The sequence below is a fragment of the Narcine bancroftii genome, chromosome 4 (assembly GCF_036971445.1).
Source record: "Narcine bancroftii isolate sNarBan1 chromosome 4, sNarBan1.hap1, whole genome shotgun sequence".
Classification (NCBI taxonomy): domain Eukaryota; kingdom Metazoa; phylum Chordata; class Chondrichthyes; order Torpediniformes; family Narcinidae; genus Narcine; species Narcine bancroftii.
This window is the reverse complement of record NC_091472.1, coordinates 276,531,994-276,557,330: the sequence shown is the minus strand read 5'-3', so window position 1 is coordinate 276,557,330 and position 25,337 is coordinate 276,531,994. Positions and strand designations below refer to the sequence as shown.

Sequence of the window (25,337 nt, the reverse complement as noted above, 5' to 3'; positions counted from 1 at the left end):
ATTAAAATGAATATTCTCTAACATTTCAATCTATTTCTTGTCATAACCTCAAAAATTTTAAAGAACTTAAATTCAATACTTAGGAATTTTTTTATAAAAAGGGAAAATGGTAAGAGTATGTTTGGAGAAGTTAACTTGGAAATTTGAATTAGCATATTTACAACTTCCACATTTTTAAAACTATTGTAAAGCTGCCCAGGTGAAATTTATTAATGGAATGTTTGATTCAGATAAATCCTTAATGTGGGCTAAGATGGAACTAACTAAATTAGATAAAAAAATTATACAAGAATGTATTTATAAATGGAATTCTAAATTATTAATTAGTAATAAAGACCCACTTATATTGAAACATTTAATTGAATTAAGGCATAAATGGATTATGAGATAGGTGGGAAATGTATGATTTCATGTAAAAAACCTTTATATCAAAATATATATTTTTCTTTTACTGTTAATAATCAATTTTTAAAGCTATGGAATCAAATGAGGATTAAAAGAATAGAAGATTTTTTTGAAGCTGGTTATTTTATTTCTTTTCAATTAATTAAATAAAAATAAAATGTTCCAAATAATACCTTTTTTATTTTCAAGTTAAAGCCTTTTTAATTGATAAATTAGTTCAAATTTTAGGATTACCTAGACAGTCTGAAGTAAAAATTTTGCTTACTAAAGTATGTATAAATTCATTTATTTCAGAACTGTATAAATTACTTCAAAGGAAAATGCTTTATTTAGATAATCATAAATCAAAATTAAGATGGGATAGAGATTTAGGTAGAAAAATAGATTAAAAAATGATTGGAGAATGTTATGTAAAGATAATAACTAAAATTATTAATTTAAGATATAGATTAGTACAAATATAACTATTTGCATTAATTATAGTTAATGCCCCCAAAAAGTTTTAGAAAGATTTAATATCCTCAGAGTTATGCTTTAGATGTTTTTTTTAACCATTCAACATGGCAGTGTATTAAGGTTAAGCTGTATTGGACAGATATTAAAGTATTTTTTAGAAAATATTAAAGGTTAAACTTCTTTTGGATCCAATATTATTTTTTGTTTGGAAATATGAAGATGTTCAGTTTAAGATTAAGGTTAACAATCTATCCAACTGAATTTCGATGATTAGCATTAGCTGTTTCAAGGAAATGTGTAGCTATTACTTGGAAGTCTGATATGAACTTTGGGATGCAAAAATGGCATATTGAAATGTGATCTTGTATTCCTCTTGAAAAATATTATAGTTTATGTGATAAATATCACTTTTTTTTTAAAATATGGAGCTCACATCTATGACATGTTGGTTTGAAAATTTAAACTCTCAATTGTTTGTCCTGGTGATGGTTCTCAGATTCATGGTAATTGATTTGAATTTATTTATGTATTTAATAATCTCCTATTCTTCTTTCTTTGGGGTACTTGGGAGGGAGGTGGTGTTGGGGAGGGGAGGAAGGGATTTGGTTTATATGTACCACATTTATTTTATGTGTGTATATATGTGTATATATATATATATATATATATATAATTATGTATATATATAAAACTCATTATTAATTGAAATGTATTGTTTTAAAATTTTAAATAAAATATTTTTAAAAAGTTATTTCTTTGATATATTTATTATTACAAGCAGGAATTCCTAAGTTAGGATTATACAGATCTAGACAGAGATTGGAAAGAGATTTCAATGTTACAGTAGATCAACAAATTTTGTGTATTAATGGTATGACTAATATGAACAATGTAAGATATAGATATCGTTCAATACAATTTTTTACATTCAATTATATCTTGCACCACAGAAATTGAATAGATTAAAATCAGATTTATCAGATCAAGATTTTAGATATGGTGAAGATGTAGGATCTTTTATGCATTCCACATGGCCTTGTCTCAATGTGAGACCTTTTTGGGTGACTATAGGTAACTTTTTGGAACAAGTGAACAGGAGTTGTTTTTCAGCCAAATTCTTTTATAAAGATTTATTTTTATTAGGTAATATTGAAGGTACAAATCCTCAATTGAAACTATCAAGTTATCAATTGAAATTTATTAAAATAGCATCAGCAAGAAAATGTATCACAATTACCTAGAAATTGGATAATATCTTTAACATTGTCAGGGTGGCATGCTGAAATTCAAAGTTGTTTTCCTTTGGAAAATAAATACTTATAATTTAAGAAAGAAATAATCTATGTTTTTACAAATTTCACACCCATACACTCAAATAATAGGATTAAATTTGTAGTGATATCCTTTCTGACCCTCAAGCCCTGTAGAATTCTCCTCCGTATGTTTATGTTAGAACTGATGAATTGTACTACATGACATCTCTCTCTGCAATCCAAAAACTTGTTTTTTTCTTTCTTCTTATATTTTATAACTATATTTTTTTTTAGATTTTTTCAATTTGTTTTTTTTTGTGGATGAGGTTGGGTGGGGTGAAAACCATAATTTATGTAATCAATTATGTTTTTTTATATATATCTGTATTATTGTTACTGCATGTATGGAATATTAAATAAAATATATAAAAAATCCTCCTCTACCCCTATCTTAAACTTCTTATTAATATCTTTCCTGTCGTTAAGTGACCAAACCTGAACACAATACTCCAAATATGGCCTCATAAATGTCTTATACAACTTTGCCATAACATCCCAATTCCTGTACCAAATACAGTACTTTGATTTATGAAGGCTAATATGCCAAAAGCTCTCTTTATGACCCTATCTCCCTTGGACACCACTTTGAGGGTATCTATTCCCAGGTCCCTCCTCAGTGCCCTACCATTTGCAATGTATGTCTTACCTTTGTTAGTCCTCCCAAAGTGCAGCTCATCACATTTGTCTGCATTAAATTCCATCTGCTATTTTGCAGCCCATTTTCCAGCTGGTCAAGATCCTGTGGCATGCTTTGAAAGTCTTTCTCACTGTCCAATGCACTTTCAATGTTTGTTTCATTGGCAAACTTGCTGAACCAATTTACAGCATCAGTATCCATATCCTTGATATTGACGACAAACAATAATGAATCCTGAGGAACACCAGCAGTCACAATCCTCCAGATAGGCAATCATCCACTGCTACTCTCTGGATTCTCCCAATATCTAAACAGATCTATTACCTCATCCAAAATACCGAGTGACCAAATCAGATGTACTAACATCCCTATCTGGGACCTAATCAAAGGCCTTACTAAACTCCTTAAAGACAACATCTATCATGTTTCCTTTATCAACTTTCATGGTAACCTCCTTGAATTTTTTTTTAATTGGTTAAACTCGACCTACCACAGACAAACCCATATTAATTATTCCTTATCAGTCCTTGTCTATCCACCAGTATTTTTCTAATTCAAGAATTAGATTCATACAGCATTGAACAAGGCCACTAAGCCCACAAATTTCCCTCTTCCCCATTCTCCATTGAATCACACATCTAAATAGCAGGGTTAATTTACAGGAGGCGATGAAACAATGATCAACTCTAAATAACCAATCTCAATTTTCAAAATCTGAAATTGAGTGAGTAGAAGAAGGACAATGTGAATGTTACATCCGGTACCGCACGGATGGCAGTCTCTTCAATCTGAAGCGCCTGCTAGCTCACACCAAGACACAAGAGCAACTTGTCCGTGAACTACTCTTTGCAGACGATTCCGCTTTAGTTGCCCATTCAGAGCCAGCTCTTCAGCGCTTGATGTCCTGTTTTGCGGAAACTGCCAAAATGTTTGGCCTGGAAATCAGCCTGAAGAAAACTGAGGTCCTCCATCAGCCAGCTCCCCACCATGACCACCAGCCCCCCCCCACATCTCCATCGGGCACACAAAACTCAAAATGGTCAACCAGTTTACCTATCTCGGCTGCACCATTTCATCGGATGCAAGGATCGACAACGAGATAGACAACAGACTCGCCAAGGCAAATAGCGCCTTTGGAAGACGACACAAAAGAGTCTGGAAAAACAACCAACTGAAAAACCTCACAAAGATTAGCGTATACAGAGCCGTTGCCATACCCACACTCCTGTTCGGCTCCGAATCATGGGTCCTCTACCGGCATCACCTACGGCTCCTAGAATGCTTCCACCAGCATTGTCTCCGCTCCATCCTCAACATTCATTGGAGCGACTTCATCCCTAACATCGAAGTACTCGAGATGGCAGAGGCCGACAGCATCGAATCCACGCTGCTGAAGATCCAACTGCGCTGGGTAGGTCACGTCTCCAGAATGGAGGACCATCGCCTTCCCAAGATCGTGTTATATGGCGAGCTCTCCACTGGCCACCGTGACAGAGGTGCACCAAAGAAGAGGTACAAGGACTGCCTAAAGAAATCTCTTGGTGCCTGCCACATTGACCACCGCCAGTGGGCTGATATCGCCTCAAACCGTGCATTTTGGCACCTCACAGTTCGGCGGGCAGCAACCTCCTTTGAAGAAGACCGCAGAGCCCACCTCACTGACAAAAAACAAAGGAGGAAAAACCCAACACCCAACCGCTGCAACCGTGTCTGCCTGTCCCGCATCGGACTTGTCAGCCACAAACGAGCCTGCAGCTGACGTGGACACTTACCCCTCCATAAATCTTCGTCCGCGAAGCCAAGCCAAAGAAAAAAAGGAAATTAAATCTAATGCTGTCCAGTGCATTATATAGTGCTGATCGAACACTAGCATCTGAATAAACCAGGCGAAACACCATTTGTGTTATTATCAATTCAACATGGTGCACAGATATGATGGTCATGTCCCAGTCCTGCTCCCCTGGAGATCAAGTGTCACCATTTCTATCTGCCGAGGGAGTTCACCACCATCATCCTGATCACAGTGTATATTCTACTTTGGGTTAACGTCACGCTGGCACTTTGAGGGACTGAGCACCGTCATGAACAGCCATGAGACACAACACCTGGATTACTGTGGGATAGGCCAACCTGAGGAAGACTCTGACAAACTACCACCAATGAGACAAGGGGAACCAATACACTCGACCACTGGTACACCACCATGAAGAATGCCTACTGAGCCATATCAAGACACACTGGCTGTACTTCTACTCCTGGCATACAAGCAGAGGCTGAGGAGCACAGCACCAGTGGTAAACATGGTGAAAGAATGATCGAGGAAAGCGAAGGAGCATCTGCAGGACTGGAACATATTCTAGAACTCATGCCTAGACGTGATAAATATGCAACAGATGTCACTGATTTCATTAACACCTGTGTGGATCAGTGCATGTCTATGCTCACATATCGGGTGCTCCCCAATCAGAAACCTTGGATGAATCAGAGAATTCAAACCTGAGGACGAGAACTTCACCTTTTAAGGCCAGGGATCGGGATCTTTACAAGATGTGCAGGTATGATCTGCAGAAGGCCATCTCTGAAGTAAAGTGGCAATTCCAGAGGAAGGTAGAGAGAGAGCTATGGCAGGGAATGCAGGCCATTACAGCCTACAAAGCAAGGGCATACACTATAGATAGCTGTGATGCTCTATTACATGATGAGCTGAACACCTATGCCTGCTTTGAGAAGAAGAACCAAATAGTGCCTACTAGAATCCCTGAAAAGGCTGAGCACCCTGTGATATCTGTCACTAAGGGCGACATCAGAATATCATTCTAGGGTGTGAAACCTTGCAAGGTGTTAGGCCCTGATGTTGTACCTGACAGGTTACTGAAACCTGCACCAACCAACTAGCTAGAGGGTCCACAGAAATCTTTTCACCTCCCATTGCTGCAGTCACAGGTTCCCATCTGCTGCAAAAAGGCATTAATCATCCTGGTACCCAAGAAGAGTAGTGTGAGATGCCTCAATGACTACCGCAGAGTAGCACTAACTTCTACTGTGATGAAATGCTTCGAGAGGCTGGTCACGGCCCCAATTAATATGTACCTAAGTAAAGATCTAGACCCATTGCAATTTGCCTATCGACACAATCACTCCATTGCAGATACAATATAGCTGGCTCTCCACTCAGCTCTGGATCACCTTGAAAACAGCAATTCATACATACGTCTGCTCTTCATAGGCTACATCTTGGCCTTCAATACAATTATTCCCTTAGTGCTGGCCAAGAAGCTACAAATTCTAGGCCTCTGTTTCCCCCAACAGCTACAACTGGGTCCTTGACTTTCTCATTGGAAGATCACAGTCAGTACAAATTGGAAACAATGTCTCCTCCTCACTGACTATCAACACAGGCACACCCCAAGGATGTGTGCTAAGGCCACTGCTATATTCATACACCCATGACTGTGTGGCCAGGCACAATTCCAATGCCATCTACACATTTGGCAATGACACCACAATTGTCGGCAGAATCACAAACGACAATAAGTAAGTGTACAGGAAGGTGATAGATTAGCTCATTGAAAAATGTAACAACAACAATCATGCTCAACATCAGCAAAACCAAAGAGATGATTATGGACTTCAGGAGGAAGTCAGGGGAACATGACCCAGTCCTCACGAGGGCTCAGTGGATATTGTCAAGAACTTCAAATTCCTTGGTGTCAACATCTCCAAGGATCTGTCCTGGAGCCTCCACATTGATGCAATCTCAAAGAAGACTCGTCAGTGGCTATATTTTGTGAAATGTCTGAGGAGGTTTAATAGGTCAGCAAAGACTCTTGTAAACTTCTACAGGTGTACGTGGAGATCATTCTGGCTGGTTGCATCACTGCCTGGTATGGAGGCGCCAATTCTCAGGACAAGAATAAACTCCAGAGGGTTGTTAACTCAGCCTGCAACATCACGGGCACCAGACTTCACTCCATCGAGGACATCGACAAGAGGCGGTAACTTAAAAAAAGCACCCTTGATTCTCAAAGACCCCCACCGCTAAGGCCATGCCCTCTTCACTCTTCTACCATCAGAGAAAAGGTACAGGAGCCTAAAGATGAGCATTTGGTGGCACAAGGACAGCTTCCTCCCCACTGCCATCAGATTCCTGAATAATCAATGAACTAAAGGCACTGCCTTATTTTTTGTGCATTTTAATTGTTATTATTATTTTAATTTTTGTATAATGTCATTAGATGGTTATAATCCGACTGCTTACTCTATGATGCTACCACAAAACACTGAATTTCAGGACTTGTTCATGACAATAAATCCTGATTCTGGTTCTGTCTTTCAGGAGTTTGTATGTTTTCCCTTGTCTTCATGGGTTCCTCCAGGTTCTCTAGATTCCTCTCACCCTTCAAGAATGTACAGGGATTGTAGGTTAATTGGTGTATTGGAGGTGGGGTGGGGGGGGGGGGCGCACAGGCCAGTGAACCAGAATGGTTTGTTACTGCACTGTATGTCTAATTTTTAAAAAAATATAATGACCATGTCATTATTCAGCTGAAGGAAACAGGCAAGGAGGTGAAAGCTTCTCAGTTGATAAAAAATGAAAAGGTCATTGAATGTGCCCATCTTAATTTTTCTTTTATAAAATTACGATTGGCTTACCCTTTCTCTGGATGGACTGCTATTGCACGTGGCTGATCGAGGCCTTGGGATATAACCACAAAACGGAAGGACCCATTAAATCTAGCAACTTCTATTATATTGAAGCCATGATCTGTCCAGTATATATTGCCTGAAAAAAAATGCAGAAAAGATAAATATTAATGTTCCAACAAATTACTCTATTAACAGGTAATTGAAAAAAAACTAGAATCTCTCCTACCAGCTATCCAATCCACTGCTATTCCTTCTACCCGTCCAAGGCCATTAGTAATAATATCCTCTCTCCAGGTCTGGTCTCGTTTAGCCCTGCTAATTGTGCTTCTTCCCATGTCTGTCCAATAGATTGTATCATTTTCTGCAAATAAAAATTAGAAATGAAACACTTAAAGAGCAACAATTTGCCAGGATTTTCATCCATCAAATCTGGAGAAAATATCTTTCAAGAGATCATTTTTTTCTCAATTTGACACTAAAATTTTGTCAATTACCTGTAAAGTGCATTGAATACAATGTCATCTGCTGCCAGATTGTTTTTCACCTGTGAGCCTACATGTAACACTGCTGTCAACCTCATTTGACACAACAATTTAACATCCACAGTATACATTAATGTGTGCATAACCCTTTGATGCTGACAGGGAAAATTGGGAACGCTGACTTTTAAAGATGAATCAAGCAGTGAAACACGATAACTTTTGAAGATTTGACCCAACCTCCCCACTCCCCTCTATGGTGCTGTGTCTTACAGAAGTCTTCACCTTTTTGATAATTGGATCATAGCATTTTACAGTACAGAGACCATTCAGTCTTCTCAAGCCATCAAACTCTCACTGACACTAATCTGACCAAAATCTATTTTGCTGTCCCCATATTGCTCCCAGATTGGACTATTTATCAACTGACAAATGTCAATTTACCTACAAATCATCATATCATTTGCATATGGTAAGAGATCAGAGTGACTGGAGGAGAATGTGCAAACTCCACCCACACATCACTGAAGTCAGGAACTAATGGTTTTGACTGTGAATCAATTTGAATCATTGCATTCTATTCTCCTCTGCTTGATCATGTTCAAAATGGATACATTTCAAGAATCTATGATTAAGGCAGACAAGTCTCCAGCCTCTGGTCCTTGACATCAATTTCAAGTGCTGGGACTAGCTTCAGCCCAGTAGCAAGACCAAAGGACTGCCAACACAGAAAAAAAAAGCATATTATGTTGACTGACTTCATTGGGAGAACTCAGTATTCTTTTTAATACATCTGCAGTAAGCTTCTCGTTTCAATTCAAATCATGAATTCTATTCCCTAAAGAAGAATGATGGGAAAATCACTTAATTTGATGTAATATCACCAACCTACAGTATCTCTATAGCTTTCTTTATTAATATATGGTGTTACGAGCCCAGAGGACCCCAAAACCAGGCAGCAATAGATACTCATCAAGACAAATGGTTACTTAAACAAAAGTTGCTTTTAATTATCTTTAACCATGAAAACAGGATCAAACACCCATAACTTATTACTATTAACTTACTTATCCTAACTTAACCCCCTTCTAATTCTAAGCGCAAGTGTATGTAATGTGTGAGTAAGTTTAGAAAAGTTCTTTGATGCACAGTCCAATCTCACTTCTCATTCCTCCAAGTTCACTGGTTGCAGGCAATTCTTAAACTGTGCACAGAATTTAACATTTATGAAATTCACCAGGCTTTGGTGCTTGAAAGATAAATGGTTACAGCTCAGGAAGGTTCTTGTCAGTTTTCAGAGAGAGATTTGTTGTTCACTGGACACAAACTGGTTCCTTCCGATCAGCCATGTCAGTGTCTTGCCGAAGAAACTTGCCCCATCAGGGTTTTCCAGATGATAACCTCTTTCTTTCAGTTCACCACAGAGTTCCTTTTTGTTTTCTTATTTCACAAGCTTGCCAGCTGCGGCTGCTGAACTGAATTCTCTCTCTCTCTCAGAGAAATAGCTTGTTTAAATCTCTCTACTTGCAAAACTACATGACTGTCTTAGAACAGCATGCTGCACTCAAACAGCCTGTGGCTCAGGACCTAATCCTCAGTGTTCTTTCATCTGTTGCTTTTCAAAACAGCAATCCATTAGTGAAGTCCATTGGGCACTTCACAAAGCTTTTGAAAAGGCACTCTGAGCTGGCCTGTTTAACTTGAGCAGAGTTCCAGTATTTTAAATGAGATCTGTTTTGAAGTGTTGGGATGTGACCTACATTAAAAACCTGCCACAATTTATCACCTTTAAAACATATCTACATAATCTACAAAATTCAACATAATCTGTCACAATGGAGGTAAGGACTCACTCTCGATATGGAGGTCAGTATGCAAAATTGTGCCTGTTTTTCTGTCTTGAATACGTTAATTCAGGAACATCATCAAACCATGAAACTACAACAACAAAAAAATTCTCTCTCAAAACCCTCAAGATAATCTAAATGCCAAAGACCTGCTAAAGAAAATATAAATTTTCAGAGGCCAAATTTGGAGGACTGGGCTGTTTAGGGTACCAACCACAATAAAGATATCAATTGAAAGAGTGCAGAGAAAATTTACAAGGATATTTCCAGGACATGAGGGAAAGGTTGAATAGATTAGGACTTCATTCCCTGGAGAATCAGAGAATAAGGGAAGAATCAAGAGAAGTATACAAAATTCTGAAGTGCATAGACAGACTAAATGCAAATAGGCTTTTTCCACTGAAGTTGGATGAGAGGAGAATTGGGCAACATGGGTTAAGGTTGAAAGGTACAATGTTTAAATTGAAGATCAGGGGGATCTCCTTCACCAATAACGTGGTGAAAATGTGGAATGAGCTGCCGGGGAATTGGTGAATGTGGGCTCAATTTCAACATTTATGGAAAAAATTAGATAGGAACATGGAATGGAAGATGAGTATGGAGGACTATGATCAGGATGCAGGTCAATGGTAAAAGACATAATAATAGCTCAGCTCAGACTAGATGGGCAAAAGGGCCTGTTTCTGTGCTGTATGATTATTTTTAAGGATTCAGGATGGCAAGGTCCTATTTGTCAAATTTATTGCTGCTTTTAGAGGCTAATAACAAGCACAGTGGATAGAGGGGAACAGGTGGATGTTGCACATTTGGATTTCCAGAGAGTATTGCTCTAAAGGCTTCCATATAAGATATGGATGCATAGAATTGAGGGAAAAGTATGAGCATGAATGGGGGATTGGTTAACCGAAAGACGGCAGTGAATTGGTTTAAACAGATATTTCTCTGATTGGCAATCAGGGGCTGAGAAGAATATCACAGGTGTTCAAAGTTCAAATACAAGTTCAAGTTTATTGTAATTTGATTGTACATATACAACCTTAAAATTGTTCATCTCCAGACCATAGTGCACACACACAGACACCCTCCACACAAACAACATATATAAATGGCCATCCAAAATAAAAATACATTAAAAATAATTCATGGGTTTCTAAAAGTATTCAATTTCACCACTTGCCCAAAGAAGCAGACCCCAAGCCTGGCAGTCCTGGTGTTTATGCTTCAGGAATCTCTTCCTTGAGGTAGCATTTCAAAGATATTGTGAGCTATATTGTAAGGATTTTCTGAGCCCTCTTTAAACTCTTAAGTACTGCTCTTTTTCGATGTCATTTGAAGAGGGATTAGTAAATTCACTCATCCTCTGTACTGGTCTCTGATTTGATGCTTCACAGCTACCATAACATGCTTCCAGGCAGCCAGGACACACTCAATTATGCTGCTATAAAACTTTGTCAAGATGGTGGCTGGTAGCCTTGCCTTCCAAAATCTCCTTAGGAAGCACCTTCATAATTAATGAGCAGGTGTTGGGTCAAGGATAAGTCATCCTTTAAATGGACGCCAAGATGGTGGCTGTCTTGAATCCTGTGAGGACAATGGACAGCTGGAGTGAGATGCTCATTGAGACCTCAGTCAGCTGGTCTGAGCATTCCCTCAGTACCTGACCAGGTATGTTATCTGGTCCTGTTGCTTTATGTGGATTCACCCTGGATAGGATCCTTCTCACCTCAGTTGAAGGGGCTGGGCTTCCTTTGGTGTTGTGTTGTTTTCCGCATTGAGCCATGCATAGAAGGTATTCAGCCCATCAGGAAGGAAGACATCATAATCTTGACATACGTTGACCATTTGGAAGAGAGGAATCAAATGTAGTGTGTCTAGGTTTGCTGATAACACTTAGTTGAGTTGAAAAGTAAATTGTGCAGAGGGTTTGCAGAGAGATGAAGATAGAGTAAGAGAGGGTCCAGCAGGTAGAGAGCAATGTTTGTAAATGTGAGCTCATCTACTTTGGAAGGAAAAATAGAGATCTGATTATTATTCAAATGCTGTTGTACAGAGGGACTTTGGAGTGCTTGTATATGAATTAGATAGAGTTGCTTTCCTGCTACAAGAGGAAATCAAGAAAGCAAATGGAATGTTGACATTTATTGCTAGACGGTTTAAATTTAAGAGCTGCAACTATACAGGGCACTGATCAAGCCACATGTGTTCTGCATGCAGCTCTAGTCTCCTTACTTGAGAAAAGACATACTGGGTTTAGAGGTGGGGCAGAGGATGCACATGTGGTTTATTCCATAGATAAGGGAGTTAGCCTATGAGGGGAGAGAGAGAGAGAGAGAGAGAGAGAGAGAAAGAGAGAGAGAGAGATAGAGAGAGAGAGAGAGAGAGAGAGAGAGAGAGAGAGAGAGAGAGAGAGAGAGAGAGAGAGAGAGAGAGAGAGAGAGATCATCACCTGGGACCATACTCATTGGAATTCAGAAGAATGAGAGGGGATCTTAAAGGGACATGTAAAACTATGAAAGGGATAGATAAAATAGAGGCAGGGAAGTTGGTAGGTGAGACTATAACTAGAGGACATCCCCTCAAGATTTAGTAGAGTATCTTAAGGATGAAGATGAGGAAGAACTGGTTTTCCCAGAAAGTAGTAAATCTCTGGAATTCTCTGCTTCAAGAACCAGATCAGGCTTTCTCATTAAATATAGTTAAGAAAAAGCAGGATTTGTCGAATTATGAGGGAAAAGCAGATCGATTTAATCCATGGCCAGTTCAGCCATGATCTTATTGGACAGTGGAGCAGGCTTGTTAGGCCAGATGGCCTACCCCTGTTCCTCGTCCTTATGCTGTGAATAGGAAAGTGTCATGTCAAATCTGATTGAAATAAATCCCATTAGTGCAATAGCAATGGATTGAATTTCATTGGTGACATGCCATTTGAGGGAAAATGTAAGGGCAGAGACTTCAAACGATGAACCTCAAAAATAGAATATCATCAGATTAAATGATTAAAAATGTGTAAAAAGAGAGGCTTTATCAACAACAAATTATATTTAATTCTCTCTAACTTATGGCATTATTCTGAGAAGAAAGACAGTGTTCTTTCCAAATCTGCTAATATACAAGGAGTACAGTGATTTTAACAAACATAGCACACCTAGATATTTCACAATAGGTGGCCGATGATGTGGTTGATGTTTAGTTTGCATGTGTTGGCAGTCAACATTGTTCTTGTCAACACTTGTAACAAATTATGCAAATATGCTTTTTCTTTCCATGCAGACTAATTTGTTTGGATGTCAGGTCACTCATCTGAATATTACAGGTACCATATAATCCAGTACTGCCTATCACATGGTCGGGTGGTCGATGACTAAACCGTCTCCCCCACCAGGCTTGGCCGGTGCAGAGGGTGGATAGACATCCTGCAGGATGAAAAACAAGATCTGTCAAAGGGTGGACGAACCCTCTTGTAGGGTCAATGGTCATTTAGGAAATGTGCTGTGAAGCGCGGAATGGACATCTCTTGCATCAAAGCTATTCACTGCAAAAGAACTTCCCCCAGCTATCATGGACCTCATAATGCTGCTGGATCCAGGGACGGGATGGCGAGAAGGTGGGTCTGGACATGTGCAATCCCTACTCACCTAAATCTATTCATGCATATGCTGCTCCTTTCTGAGTAGTAGGGTATCCTCGTATCAAACCTCTCAAATTAACTGAAAGGGACCATCATCATCCTAAGGGATGGATAGCCCAAAGAAGAAGAAGATAATTTGTTACATTAATGCAACAATTATCATTATTCCATCTATATTTATCAAAATGTAAATAAAATAAAATCATTGCTTCCGTTTGTCTTGATATGAAGTGATTTTTTTTTAAATTTTACTCCTAAACTACGAATACCTTCTGAGAACAGAAAATATTCTCTGCTAACAATGAGAAGCTGGAGGGACTCAACAAATCAGACAACAGCAATGGAGAGAAATGATCTATCAATTATGTATTTTACATATAGCTGATGTTTTTTATCCATCAGCAATTGTCACACTGAGCTTCCAGAGTGGCCACCCACACTGGAATGACCAGAACACCAAAAATTTGGATTTCACTATGCAATTAAACTAAATACCTGGGGTTCAGTATTTTCTGTTGACATGGGACATCACTGCATCGACATCGACCATGATGTATAACCTACATGAGACGTACGGCGTAGCAAATCATCAATAATGTCTCATTGAGTTATGTTCAGAATGCAGGGTTTCCGTGAAATTCTCTAGGAATCCAGGAGGTTAAATATCATTTCAATATTTTACCCCCCAAGGCCTTTTACACAGACTGTGTTCTGGAATTTTGGGAACAATTTTTTGGAACACAGTGGCTGTGTAAAAAACATATATGTTTCAGATTGGGTCCCTTTTTTGAGTAAATGTGGTCATTTGCCACATCTATAGAGAGAGAGAAAAGAAGTTGATGTACCAGGTTGATGACCTTCTATGACCTTCTATGAGGATGACCTTCTATGAGGATGACTTTCTATGATAGCTGTCAATCTAATGCTTTAAATATCTAAGACTTTTTTTCTCCTTTCCACAGTCTCAAGTTGACCCACATTTTCTGGTTAGATTTTAGAATTTCAGAACATTATCAGCCTTATTGGATAACTGAAACAAGTACTGCATCCTACTCAATTAATCATCAACAAATTATACAAGCTATTGTTTAAATTTGTTCAGCAATAGAATATAATTGAACCAATATGATGATAAATGATAAGCAAGCATTGGCGAAGTTGTTATTAGATATGGCCATTGATAGAAAACCCGAAAGTGTGGAATATGTTGGCTTGTAGTATCATTTTGAAAATTACAACATTGCTTCAGCAGGGCAAACTTCTCTGCTTAATAACAGCAGTGATTGATAGGCAACTCCAAATTGTCAATTCTAACACTCTTCTTGACAACTATTATCATTTCCCATGTCACTCTCACCAACTCTAATTTTAATTGCATGGTGTTACAAACCCCTTTTGGATTATGAATACCAATATCATACACTAACATTTAAATTTTAAATGTAAACGTACAATCATACAGCAAAGTAACAAGCCATTTCAGGCAATGAGCCCATGCAACCCAGTTACACCCAGTACATATTTTCAAATAGTGGGAGGAAACTGAAGCCTCCAGGGGAATCCCAAGCATACATGGGGAGAATGTACAAACTCCTTAAAGTCAGTGCAGGATTCCATCCACAGTCCCAATCACTGGCGCTGTAACAGCGTTGTACTAACCACTACACAAACTGTGCCACCACATTTTAACAGAATATCACACATTCATTACTCACTTTTAACTTAAACACTGAGTATGATTCAAGAGAAAAAGGACAACAGAATAATTTACATTTACAATTTATAAATAAGATGTATATAAAAAAAAATGACTGGCATATGTTGCAGATTCATATCTCTTTGTTTAATGTTCCAGTTGTACAACAACTTGCATTTATATGGCAACTGTAGTATATAACACCACAATATATTATCAGATTAAATGTGGTAATTCCTTCACACCTACAAAAGTGGCATCCCCTGTGGCTGTTCCCTTCAATAACAAGTATACCATTTTGGATACTGTTGTTGGGGGTGGGTGGAACATATCAGGGACAAGTCACAGCGATAAGGTCTCTGGCATGGTCCTGTGGCTAAGAAGGGAAGAGAGAAGAGGTGAGTTGTAGTGATAGGGGATTCCACAGTTAGGGGGACAGATAAGAGGTTCTGTGGAAGAGATCAAGTATCACGGATGGTAAGTTGCCTCCCTAGTGCTAGCATATGAGATATCTCAGATTGAGTTCACAGTATTCTCAGGAGGAAGGGTGAGCAGCCAGATGTCGTAGCCCACATAGGGCCCAATGACATGGGGAGGAAGGGTGAGAAGGTCCTGCAAGGAGAGTTCAGGTAGTTAGGTGCCAGGTTGAAGAACCGGACCTCAATGGTTGTGATATCAGAATTGCTACCCATGTCACATGATAGTGAGGTTTGAAATAGGAGGACAATGCAGCTTAATATTGGCTAAAGACATGGTGCAGGAGTGAAGGATTCAGATTTCTGGATCATTGGGCTCTCTTCCAGGGAAGGTGTTTTGACAGGATGGTTTGCATCTGAACTGGAGGGGGACTATATCCTTGCAGAAAGGTTTGTTAGTGCTGCTCCAGTGGGTTTAAACTAGATTTTCCTGGGGTGGGGGTGTGGTGGGGGGGGGTCGGAACCTGAATGACAGAGCAGATAGAGGAATGGAGCAGATAAAAGATTATGTGAAAATTGCATGCATCCTTAGAAGTCAATGGGTTCCACATGGTAGAAATTATCTATTTCAATGCAGGAGTATTGTAGGAAAGGCAAATAAGCTCAGAGTGTGGATTGGCATGTGGAATTATGACATTATGAAACATGATTGCAGGAGGGGCAGACTGGCAGCTCAATATTCTGGACTTCCGTTGCTTTAGACATGACAGAACATGGCTGGAGGTGGGGGCATGAAAGGGGGAGAAGTGGCATTGCTCATTAGTGAAAATATCACAGCTATGCTTAGGCAGGACAGACCAGAGGGCTTGTCCACTGAGGCTACATGGGTGGAGCTGAGGGATGGGAAAGCTATGTCCACACTCATGGGATTGTATTATTGTCCGTCCAATAGTAAATGAGAATTGGAAGGATAAGAGGAGGCTTAATAATAGTCTACAAGATTATGAGAGGCACAGATAGGGTAGACAGCCAGTGCCTGTTTCCCATGGCAGGAATAGCAAATACCAGTGGAAGTACTGTATGCACAAAGATAGGGGAGGTAAGATTAGGGGAGATATCAGGTCTAAGTTGTTTTTACAGAGAGTTGGGGGTCCCTGGAATACCTTGCTAGGGATGGTTGTGGAGGCTTAAACATTAGGGGCATTTAAGAGACTCTAAGACAGGCACATGGATGAAGGAAAAATAGAGGGTTATGGGGTAGGGTGGATTTAGTACTTCTTTTAAGGGAAATATGGGTCAGCACAACATCGAGGGTTGAAGAGCCTTACAGTGCTGTAGTATTCTATGTTCTAAAATCTGTAGAGAGATGTCAGGGAGCTGCAGGAAACATGAGGAGACAATTGAGGAAATATTTTCTTTTAATGAGATTTTATCTCTCTCATCCTATTTTTTCTAATTATTTCTTTCAACCTTTCACGATTGATGCAACTTTTAAAGAATGGTATAGATTGAGCATTAAATGTTGTAAAGATTTATTTGTCGAGGGGAGTCTTGCTTCCTTTGAACAACTTTAAGTTAAATACGGTCGACCAAATACTCAATCTTTTTATTATCTACAGATTAGAGATTGTTTACAATCTCAGTTATATACATTTCCTAAGAGGACTGATAAGAATTTAATTGACATAATTTTTAATTTACAACCTTTCTATAATGGTTCAATATCTAACATTTATGATATGTTGTTGGGAATAAGAAAGGTTCCCTCAGATAATATATATATTTAAAAAAATACTGGGAACAGGACCTATAGCTTTCAATTCCTGAAGAAACTTGGAATGTTATTTTCAAATTGGTTAATACCTCTTCTTTATGTACCCACCACTTTCTCATACAATTTAAAGTAGGGATCACATGTCTAAAGTTCATTTTTATGCAGATGTATCACTTTGTTTTGACAAATGTAACAATGGAGATGCTTCATTAATTCACAGGTTCTGGACATGTCAGTCTTGAGAAATATTGGAACAAAGTATTTCAACATTTCTTTGCATTTTTCATAGTTAATTTTAAACCAAATTTTCAAACTGCTTTATTTGGTATTGTTGGAGAGAGTCACATAACTTTAACATTATCTGAGCTGCATGTATTAGCCTTTATTTCTCTTATGTCTAGGTGGGCAGGTTTGCTCATCCAGAGGTACCATACAAATTCAAAATTGATTTTAAATTTTCAAACACTTTAGGGACCCTTTTTGAATTACTTTTATAAAGTTTGTATGAACATAGAAATGTTGACTAATGAGGTAATTTATCATTCTGATAAGAATTCTGTCTTTCTTTTCTTTTTTTATATGATAAAATGTCAATACAATATAATCTGTTTGATTAAAATGTAGAGTACCTTGAACTAAATGATATAATTTTAATGTATCTTTTTGAATTTTAACATATATCCATATGTACTCTATTTTTTGATGTGAAATTTCTATGTTAATAAAAATATTATAAAAAGAAAGGAAACATAAGGTTTTATAATCTTGTCTACTTTTCTTTCCAAATTGGATGCACCCACATTTATCAACATTCTCATCATGCCAGACCCTCACCCACACACTTAACCTGTCTCTATTCCTTGGCTGAAATGGGAAGGGTATGGAGGTTATGGACTGGGTACATGTCAATTAGATTAGGCAGGGTGGTAAGGATGTTTAAGAGACTCTTAGACAGGTAAAATAATGCATGAAAAATAGAGAGTTACAGGTGTGAAGTAGGGAAGGTTTAGACTGTTGTATATGTTATATGTGTTACAATGTTCAAAAGGTTTTGGCATGGACTAGCTGGGCCAAAGGGCCCACTTCTGTGCTGTGATGTTCAATGGTGATGATGTTATAAATATTTCAACAGATGCTTAAAATCCTGGGTTAAAGATGGTTTCAAGCTATGTCCTTGGAAGGAAAGAGATGTTAAAACATGATTCAGTTGGAAATGTTCAGAGTGCAGAGGCTCATGTGATTGAAAGCACAGGGACAGTGTCACAGAAACTAAAACTGGGGAAATGGAAGATGTCAAGATGAAGAGGAGGACGATAGAACGGGAGAATTTTACAGATGCACAAAAAAATCAATATGATCAGTACTGTGGAGAAAGCATGAGGACTGGGAAACTTGGGAAAGATAGTGCTCATGTCTTAAGAACAGTTGGTATTGCAGTCGAAGAGGTGTTTAAGACATGTATGAAGATAGACAACATCTCCAGGGCCTGTTCAGATCAATCCAAGGACACTGTGGTAAGTGAGAGGAAATTGCAGGTGCCCTGGCTGAGATTTATGAGACATCATCAGAACAGATGAGGTGCCGAAAGATTGAAGAGTCAGAAATATTATGCTGTTATTCACCAAGGACTGCAAGGAAAAGGTTGGGAACTATAGGTCAGTGAGCTTAATATATGTGGTTGGTAAATTACAAGAGAGCATTTTGAAGGAGAAGATACATATTTAGTTAAATCAGTCTTTCTCAAAATGAGCTATGCCACCCCCTTGCAGGCAGTGGAAAGATCTAAGGGGGTGATTAGGAAAAAGTGGGCATGCCCTTGTCATAGGATTTGACCACCAGAGCTTCTTGAAGGAGGGCAGCGAGAGGCCACGGTGCTTCTTGGCAGCCTCTGCCTACAGGATGCGCTCAGTCACCATGGGGCCCTCCACTTCCTTGTGGCTCCACTTCCACTACCACTTCCTCCTTTTCCTGGTCACCTTGTCCACTCTGCCGCCCCCTCCACTGGAATCACCAATTTTTACAGCCTTGGGGTTCTTAGCCATGGGAGTTCCTCTCTTTGTCTGTATCCTCCTCACTTGCTCTTCCCATTGCCACACCTGAGCCTCTGCACTCTGAACATTTCTCACTGAATCATGTTTTAACATCTCTTTACTTACAAGGACTTAGCTTGAAACCATATTTCACGCAGGATTTTAACCATCTCTTGCAATATTTAGAATATCATCACCAGAAAGCATCATGGAAAGGAGAAAGCCTTCCACCACCCCACCATCACACTTTAGTCACCCAACTCATTTTGTGTTTCACACCTCTGCTAAACCCCTGGAACACCAGCAAACCTGGCCCCAACCCACCAAACCCATTCTATGCTGACCCGTCGACTGTAGAGCATCAAAATCCCCTGGTGTCTCCACCCACATTTGCCGGAACTTGCCTCAATCTCTGTCCAGTTCCAAAAATTATTTGGGCACCTTAACAGTTTACCCATTCCTCAGCAGAAATTAGGTACTGTATTTGACACTTGTGCAATACATACACTTGTTCATTGTGTTAGATAAGTTATTGTTTTAAATTTGCATGAGAAAGAGGTATGTGTTCGTTGTGTGTGTGTGTGTGTGTGTGTGTGTGTGTTGGGGGGAGGGGTGTGGGGGTATGGTCTGGGAGCAAAGGGAGTGGCCTGTCACACAAGTTTATTTTTTTTAAAGATATGACCAAGACAGTTGAGGGCAGATCTGTAGGCATTACATATATGGATTTCAGCAAGTCATTCAATCAGATTCTGAACAGTTAGCTGCTCCGGAAGGTTAAATCACATGGGATCAAAGATAGCTAGCAGAATGGATCGCAAATTTGCTTTATGTTAGAAAGCAGAAGTTATTGGTGAAAGGTTGCTTTTCAGACTGGTAGCCTGTGACGGGTGGTGTGCCATGGGGATTGGTTCTGGTCTCATTGCTGTTTGTCATATCAGTGATTTAAATGAAAATATACATGTCATGATTTCCAAGCATGTGGATGATACAGAAGTGTCTGGTATTGTTGCTAGTGAAGACAGTTGCCAAAGATTACACAAGATCTTGATCAGTTGAGGAGGTGGGCAGAGGATGATTGAAGGACTTTCATACAGAAAAAAAGTGAAATATTTTATTTTGTAACGTTTAACATGGACAGGACCTACACAGTGAATGGTAGAGATCTGGGGAGTGCTATGGAGCAGAGGGATCGAAGAGTACAAGCACATAGTACCTTGAAAGTGAAATTACACAGTGGTCAAAAACACTTCTGGCATATTGGCCTTCATCTATAAAAGTCTTGAGCAGACAAGTTAGGAAGTCGTGTTGCAGTTATACAAGATGTTGGTGAGGCCCCATTTGGAGTATTATATTCAATTTATGTCACAATCTATGGGAAAGATGTAATTAAGCTGGAGGGGGGGGTGCAGCGAATATTCATGAGGATGTTGCCAGGACTTGGGAGCCTGAGATATAGGCAGCAGCTGAACAGGCTATTATTTCTTGGAGCACAGGAGGATGAGTGGTCATTTCACAGAGGCATACAAGGTTGTGAGAGGAATAGATCAGGTGAACTCAAAGAGCCTTTTGAGAAGAATAGGAGAATCAGTAACCAGTGGACATAGGCTAAGATGAAGTGGAGCAATTTTACAGTAACCTCCTACGATATCTTTTTTTTGTACACAAAGGATGGTGGGTGAATGGAATGGTCTGTCAGAGGAGGCTGAGGCAGGTACTACTATAACAATTTTTTAGAAAAAAAAATTGATAGATACATGGATGGGATAAGTTTAGATGGATATAGGGAAAATGGAGTCAGGTGGGACAAATGCCAGCGTGGGCAAGTTGGGCTGAGGGGCCTGTTTGACGTTGTATAACTCTATAGACGTAAATAGATTAAAACAAATAAAATTAAGTAGCAGTTTAGTGGGTGGCACAATTGGTGTAGAGGTTAGTGTAATACCTTTACAGTGTCAGTGACTAGGACTGGGGTTTGAACCCATGTTGTCTGTAAGGAGTTTTATACATTGTCTCCGTGTCTACATGGATTTTCCACGGCGGCTCTGATTTCCACTCACCATTCAAAAATATACCAGGGATGTAGGTTAATTGAGTGTAAATTGGTTGACAGGGTCTCATGGGCCAAAATAACCTGTTACCATGCTGTACGTCAAAATTTAATTCAAATTTAAAATTTAAATTTATTTGGGAATCAATTTAGGTACAAAGAAAGTGAGAGTGATGGGTGAATGAGATCATACAAAATAGTACAAGTTGGCCAAGGACAACAGAGCTTTAGATAATCTCAAATTCATGTTGGTGCAGAGCACTGAAAACGAACACAACATTGGAATAGTCAATTTTAGATAGTGTTGATGAAGACTTTAACTCAGAAGCAGGTTCATGGAACTAAAAGCAGGTCATCTCAGTATCAAAAGTCATACCAGATTTACAAACAAATTGGGTTCAGATTTAAGCATTCCCCTGGAATCAGTGTCTGGGGAAAAGAATTTGTGGCAGGGACTGAAATTAAAGGCTTCTTTTTACCCACTATTAAGTTGGAAGAAATTTGTACTCATCTATTTTGAATGACAATTTTAAGAAATATTGGAGGGATCAAGAGAGTTGGGAATATGCTGAAACAGACTGTTTGTTATGCCTCGGTGGAACATCATACAGCGTATCCAAAGTATATCACTGAGGGGCTGCACGTAAATGGGGAAAAAAAAATAGATAGTTGAGTGATATCAGAAATAATGGTGTGAATGTGAGAATTGCTATTGATAATGGTTAGGCTTCTTTTTATGAGTTGAAGTGGACCCCATTTATTGATTATATACAATTTAAATAAGTTTGAATTAATCATTTTTTTTCTTTAAAAAATCTTTTTTTATTATATATTTTTTCTATATATATGTTTTCTTTTTTTCTTTCTTTTTTAATTTTTTTTATTATTAGTTGTTTTTTTTTGTTTAAGTTCTTTTTGTTTTTGTTTTTTCATATATATTCTTATATAATAAAAATTTTTGGATTAATAATTAATACTTAATTAATTTTTTTGTTTTTTTATATATATCGATCTTTTTTAAGATATATATTTTTAATTTTTTAATTATACTAATAGTATTAATTCTTCACTTTTTATCGTGGGGGTGGGGAGGGGGGGTTTAGGGGTTAAAAATAGTTTTTTTTTCAATCTTAGTTTTTAGTTGTTAGGGGGAGATGCCGAGATTGGTATTGTATTAACTATGTTACTTTGTACTTGTATTACTTTATTTTGTATTTTTTCTGTACGTGAATTACTTACTTTCTTCATATGTTGAAATTAATAAATAAAGTTTCAAAAAAAAAGATAATGGTTAGGCTACCAGTGCAAACAGAAGAATAGAACCATGCAAGTACTGAGCTACCCAACAAAGACAATGGGGAGATATTGGAAAAAGGCAGCAATATTAACTATGTATATTCATATAAATATTTAACGTAATTTTACGGTTGTCAATGAGATGATATTATCTCTCACCTACATATACTGCAGACATAATTTGTCATTTTGGAAATTCTCACAGACACTGCAGCTCACTGTTTTAGTTTTTTTTAAATGTGCCTGTGTTGATTCCTCATTGTTTAGATGAGATTTGTAGTTCCCTTGGCTTGTTGCAAATATTCATTGGGATTCTCATTCTGTATGTGTAACACATTGCATTAGCAAAGTCTGTTGATTGAAATGGGAATTCAAAAATGATGCACATCAATGAAAGGGTTTCTTAAACCAGACAAATTAAAGAAGAGAGATAGTCATCATCTGTGCCTGGTTAGAAATGAAATTGCATAAAAATATATCATGGCCATTTCTGTAAGTGGGGTGAGTATAATTATGTGCTGCTATTCCAATCTTTTATCCATGGAAGATGAGTTCTTTGAATTCCCTATGCCATTATTGCTGTATCTCAAGTACTAAATAAAGGCTTAGTGTTATCAATGCCTCATTTATTGGTCTTTTCTCATTGTGATAATGATGGTTTGGCATGAAATATGGTGGTACTTTAATGGCTACATTTTACTTGTGCTTAACAGGACATAGAACTGAACAGATGCACAATAATTTACTTTTGACAATAACTACATATTGAATGCAAAGGGTAGCTTGTAATCTTACAATGTTTGATTCCCAATGTAAGTGTTAGATCAGTCATTCCCAAAGAGGGTGAAGCTTCCCCCCCCACCCCCGCCACTGGGGGCAGTGGAAATATCCAAGGGGACACTGAATAAAAAAGGGAAGCACTATGTTGTAACCCTTGACTGCCAGCGCTTTCTTGAAGGCGACCAGCAAAAAGTTGCTGTACTCCTTGATGGCGTCGCTGTCGACAATATGCGCTCAGTCACTGTGGGGTCCTCTGGTCCCTTGTGGCTCTGCTGCTGCTTTCTCTATTTCCTGGTCACCTTGTCCTCCTCTGCTGCTCAGCTCCCCCCCCCCCTCAATTGCTGGGATTGGCAACTTCTTTAACCCTGGGGTTCCCAGCTATGGCAAGTCCCTCTCTTCGTCTGTCTCCTCCTTGTGTGCTCTTCCCTCTGCTGCAGAAGCAATGGGAACTGGAGCCCCTTTATTCCTGGGAAGCAGATGAATATAAAGGGGCTCCTTGGTCACCCAACTCATTTTGTGTTTCTGCTAAACCCATGGGATCCTGACCCACCAAATCTGCTATATGCAAACCTGCCAACTGCAGAGCATCAGAATCCCTGGGTGTCTAAACCTGCATTTGCCCAAACTTGCCCCACTCTCCATCCAGTTCCAAAATTTCTTTGGGTGCCTTAATGGTTTACCCATTCCTCAGCATTATACTTGTCACTAGTGAAATACATACGCTCATTTATAGTATTAGATTAGTTGTTGCTTTAAATCTGCAGTAGACTTAATACAAAGAAAGAAAGAGTTGTGTGCTTGTTGAATGTGTGTGTACTTTTGGGGAAGCTGGGGGTATGTGCCCTGGGAGCCAAGGGGGTGGGAGCCTGAAAAAAGTTTGGGAAGCACTGCGTTAGATGTTTGCAGGGTGTGAAAATGTATTCAATCCCCCAATTGCTTCAGCCTCTCATTTCCTTTTGTTTAGCAGACCACTTGCACTTAGTGAATAGGTTGTAACAGAGCAAAAGCCTTGACTCATAGGACAAGTAACAAAGTAATATAAACAGAAAATACCAGGGAAAATTGATATGAAATTTTACCAGGTTAAAAAAAACAAGATAAATGGGCATTTTATTAAAAATCTTTGGTTCGTCGAAACAACTCTATTAAAATGAATATATTTCCTACATTTCTAAATCTTTTTCAAGGTTTGCCTATCTTTATTCCCAAGTCTTTTTTCTAATTTCCTTGACTCAATCTTTTCTTCAGATATATATGGAAGAATATACATCCACATCTAAATAAAGTTCATTTACAAATATCTTAAAAAGAATGGACATTTTGCCTTACCAAATTTTAGGTTTTATAATTGGGCATATATATATGAAACCTTATGTGTTGGTTAGATTATCAACAACTGTGAAGGTTGTCCAATATAAATCTTTCTGGAATCTTATTCTGTTTAAAAAAATCTTCTTTTTTAGATCCCCACTTCATATATCTTTAAATAAATTAACAAATAATCTGGTGGTTAAACATACTTTGAGGATATGTGTACAATTTAGAAAACATTTTGGTTAAAAGAGATTTTCTCTTTCTATTCCTATTTTTTTCCTTATTATTTCTTTAAACCTTTGTCGATTAATTTTTTTAAATTTTTCACACTATGAACTATATTGATCAAAATACACACAAAAATTTCCCTCTTGAATATACACAGTGTCATTTTCTCCCCTTTTTCCCCCTCCCTTCCCTCCCTTCCCTCCCTCCTTCACCCCCTGCCACTCACTCGACATTCAACATATATGATACATTAAACCCATTAAACAATGTCGTCACACAATGAAAATAAACAAGAAATTTGTGTCTTCTACTTTTACACTCTGGGTCAGTTCATTTTGTCTTCT

The 25,337-nt window shown here is 38.4% G+C and overlaps 1 protein-coding gene across 14 annotated transcripts in view; it reads right to left on the bottom strand.

Moving 5' to 3' along the window:
• Window positions 1-25,337, bottom strand: part of LOC138761991 (low-density lipoprotein receptor-related protein 1-like) — a 1,165,126-nt gene that overhangs the window by 401,944 nt on the left and 737,845 nt on the right. For all 14 annotated transcript variants that reach the window (XR_011356692.1, XM_069935089.1, XM_069935091.1 and 11 more), the window contains 2 exons: window positions 7,685-7,819; window positions 7,465-7,594 (listed from right to left, as the gene is read on the bottom strand). Coding sequence is in view for 13 of the 14 variants with exons in the window: in XM_069935089.1 (XP_069791190.1) it covers window positions 7,465-7,594; window positions 7,685-7,819 (265 nt within the window). In the remaining variant the exon portion in view is untranslated. The remainder of the gene's footprint in view (window positions 1-7,464; window positions 7,595-7,684; window positions 7,820-25,337) is intronic.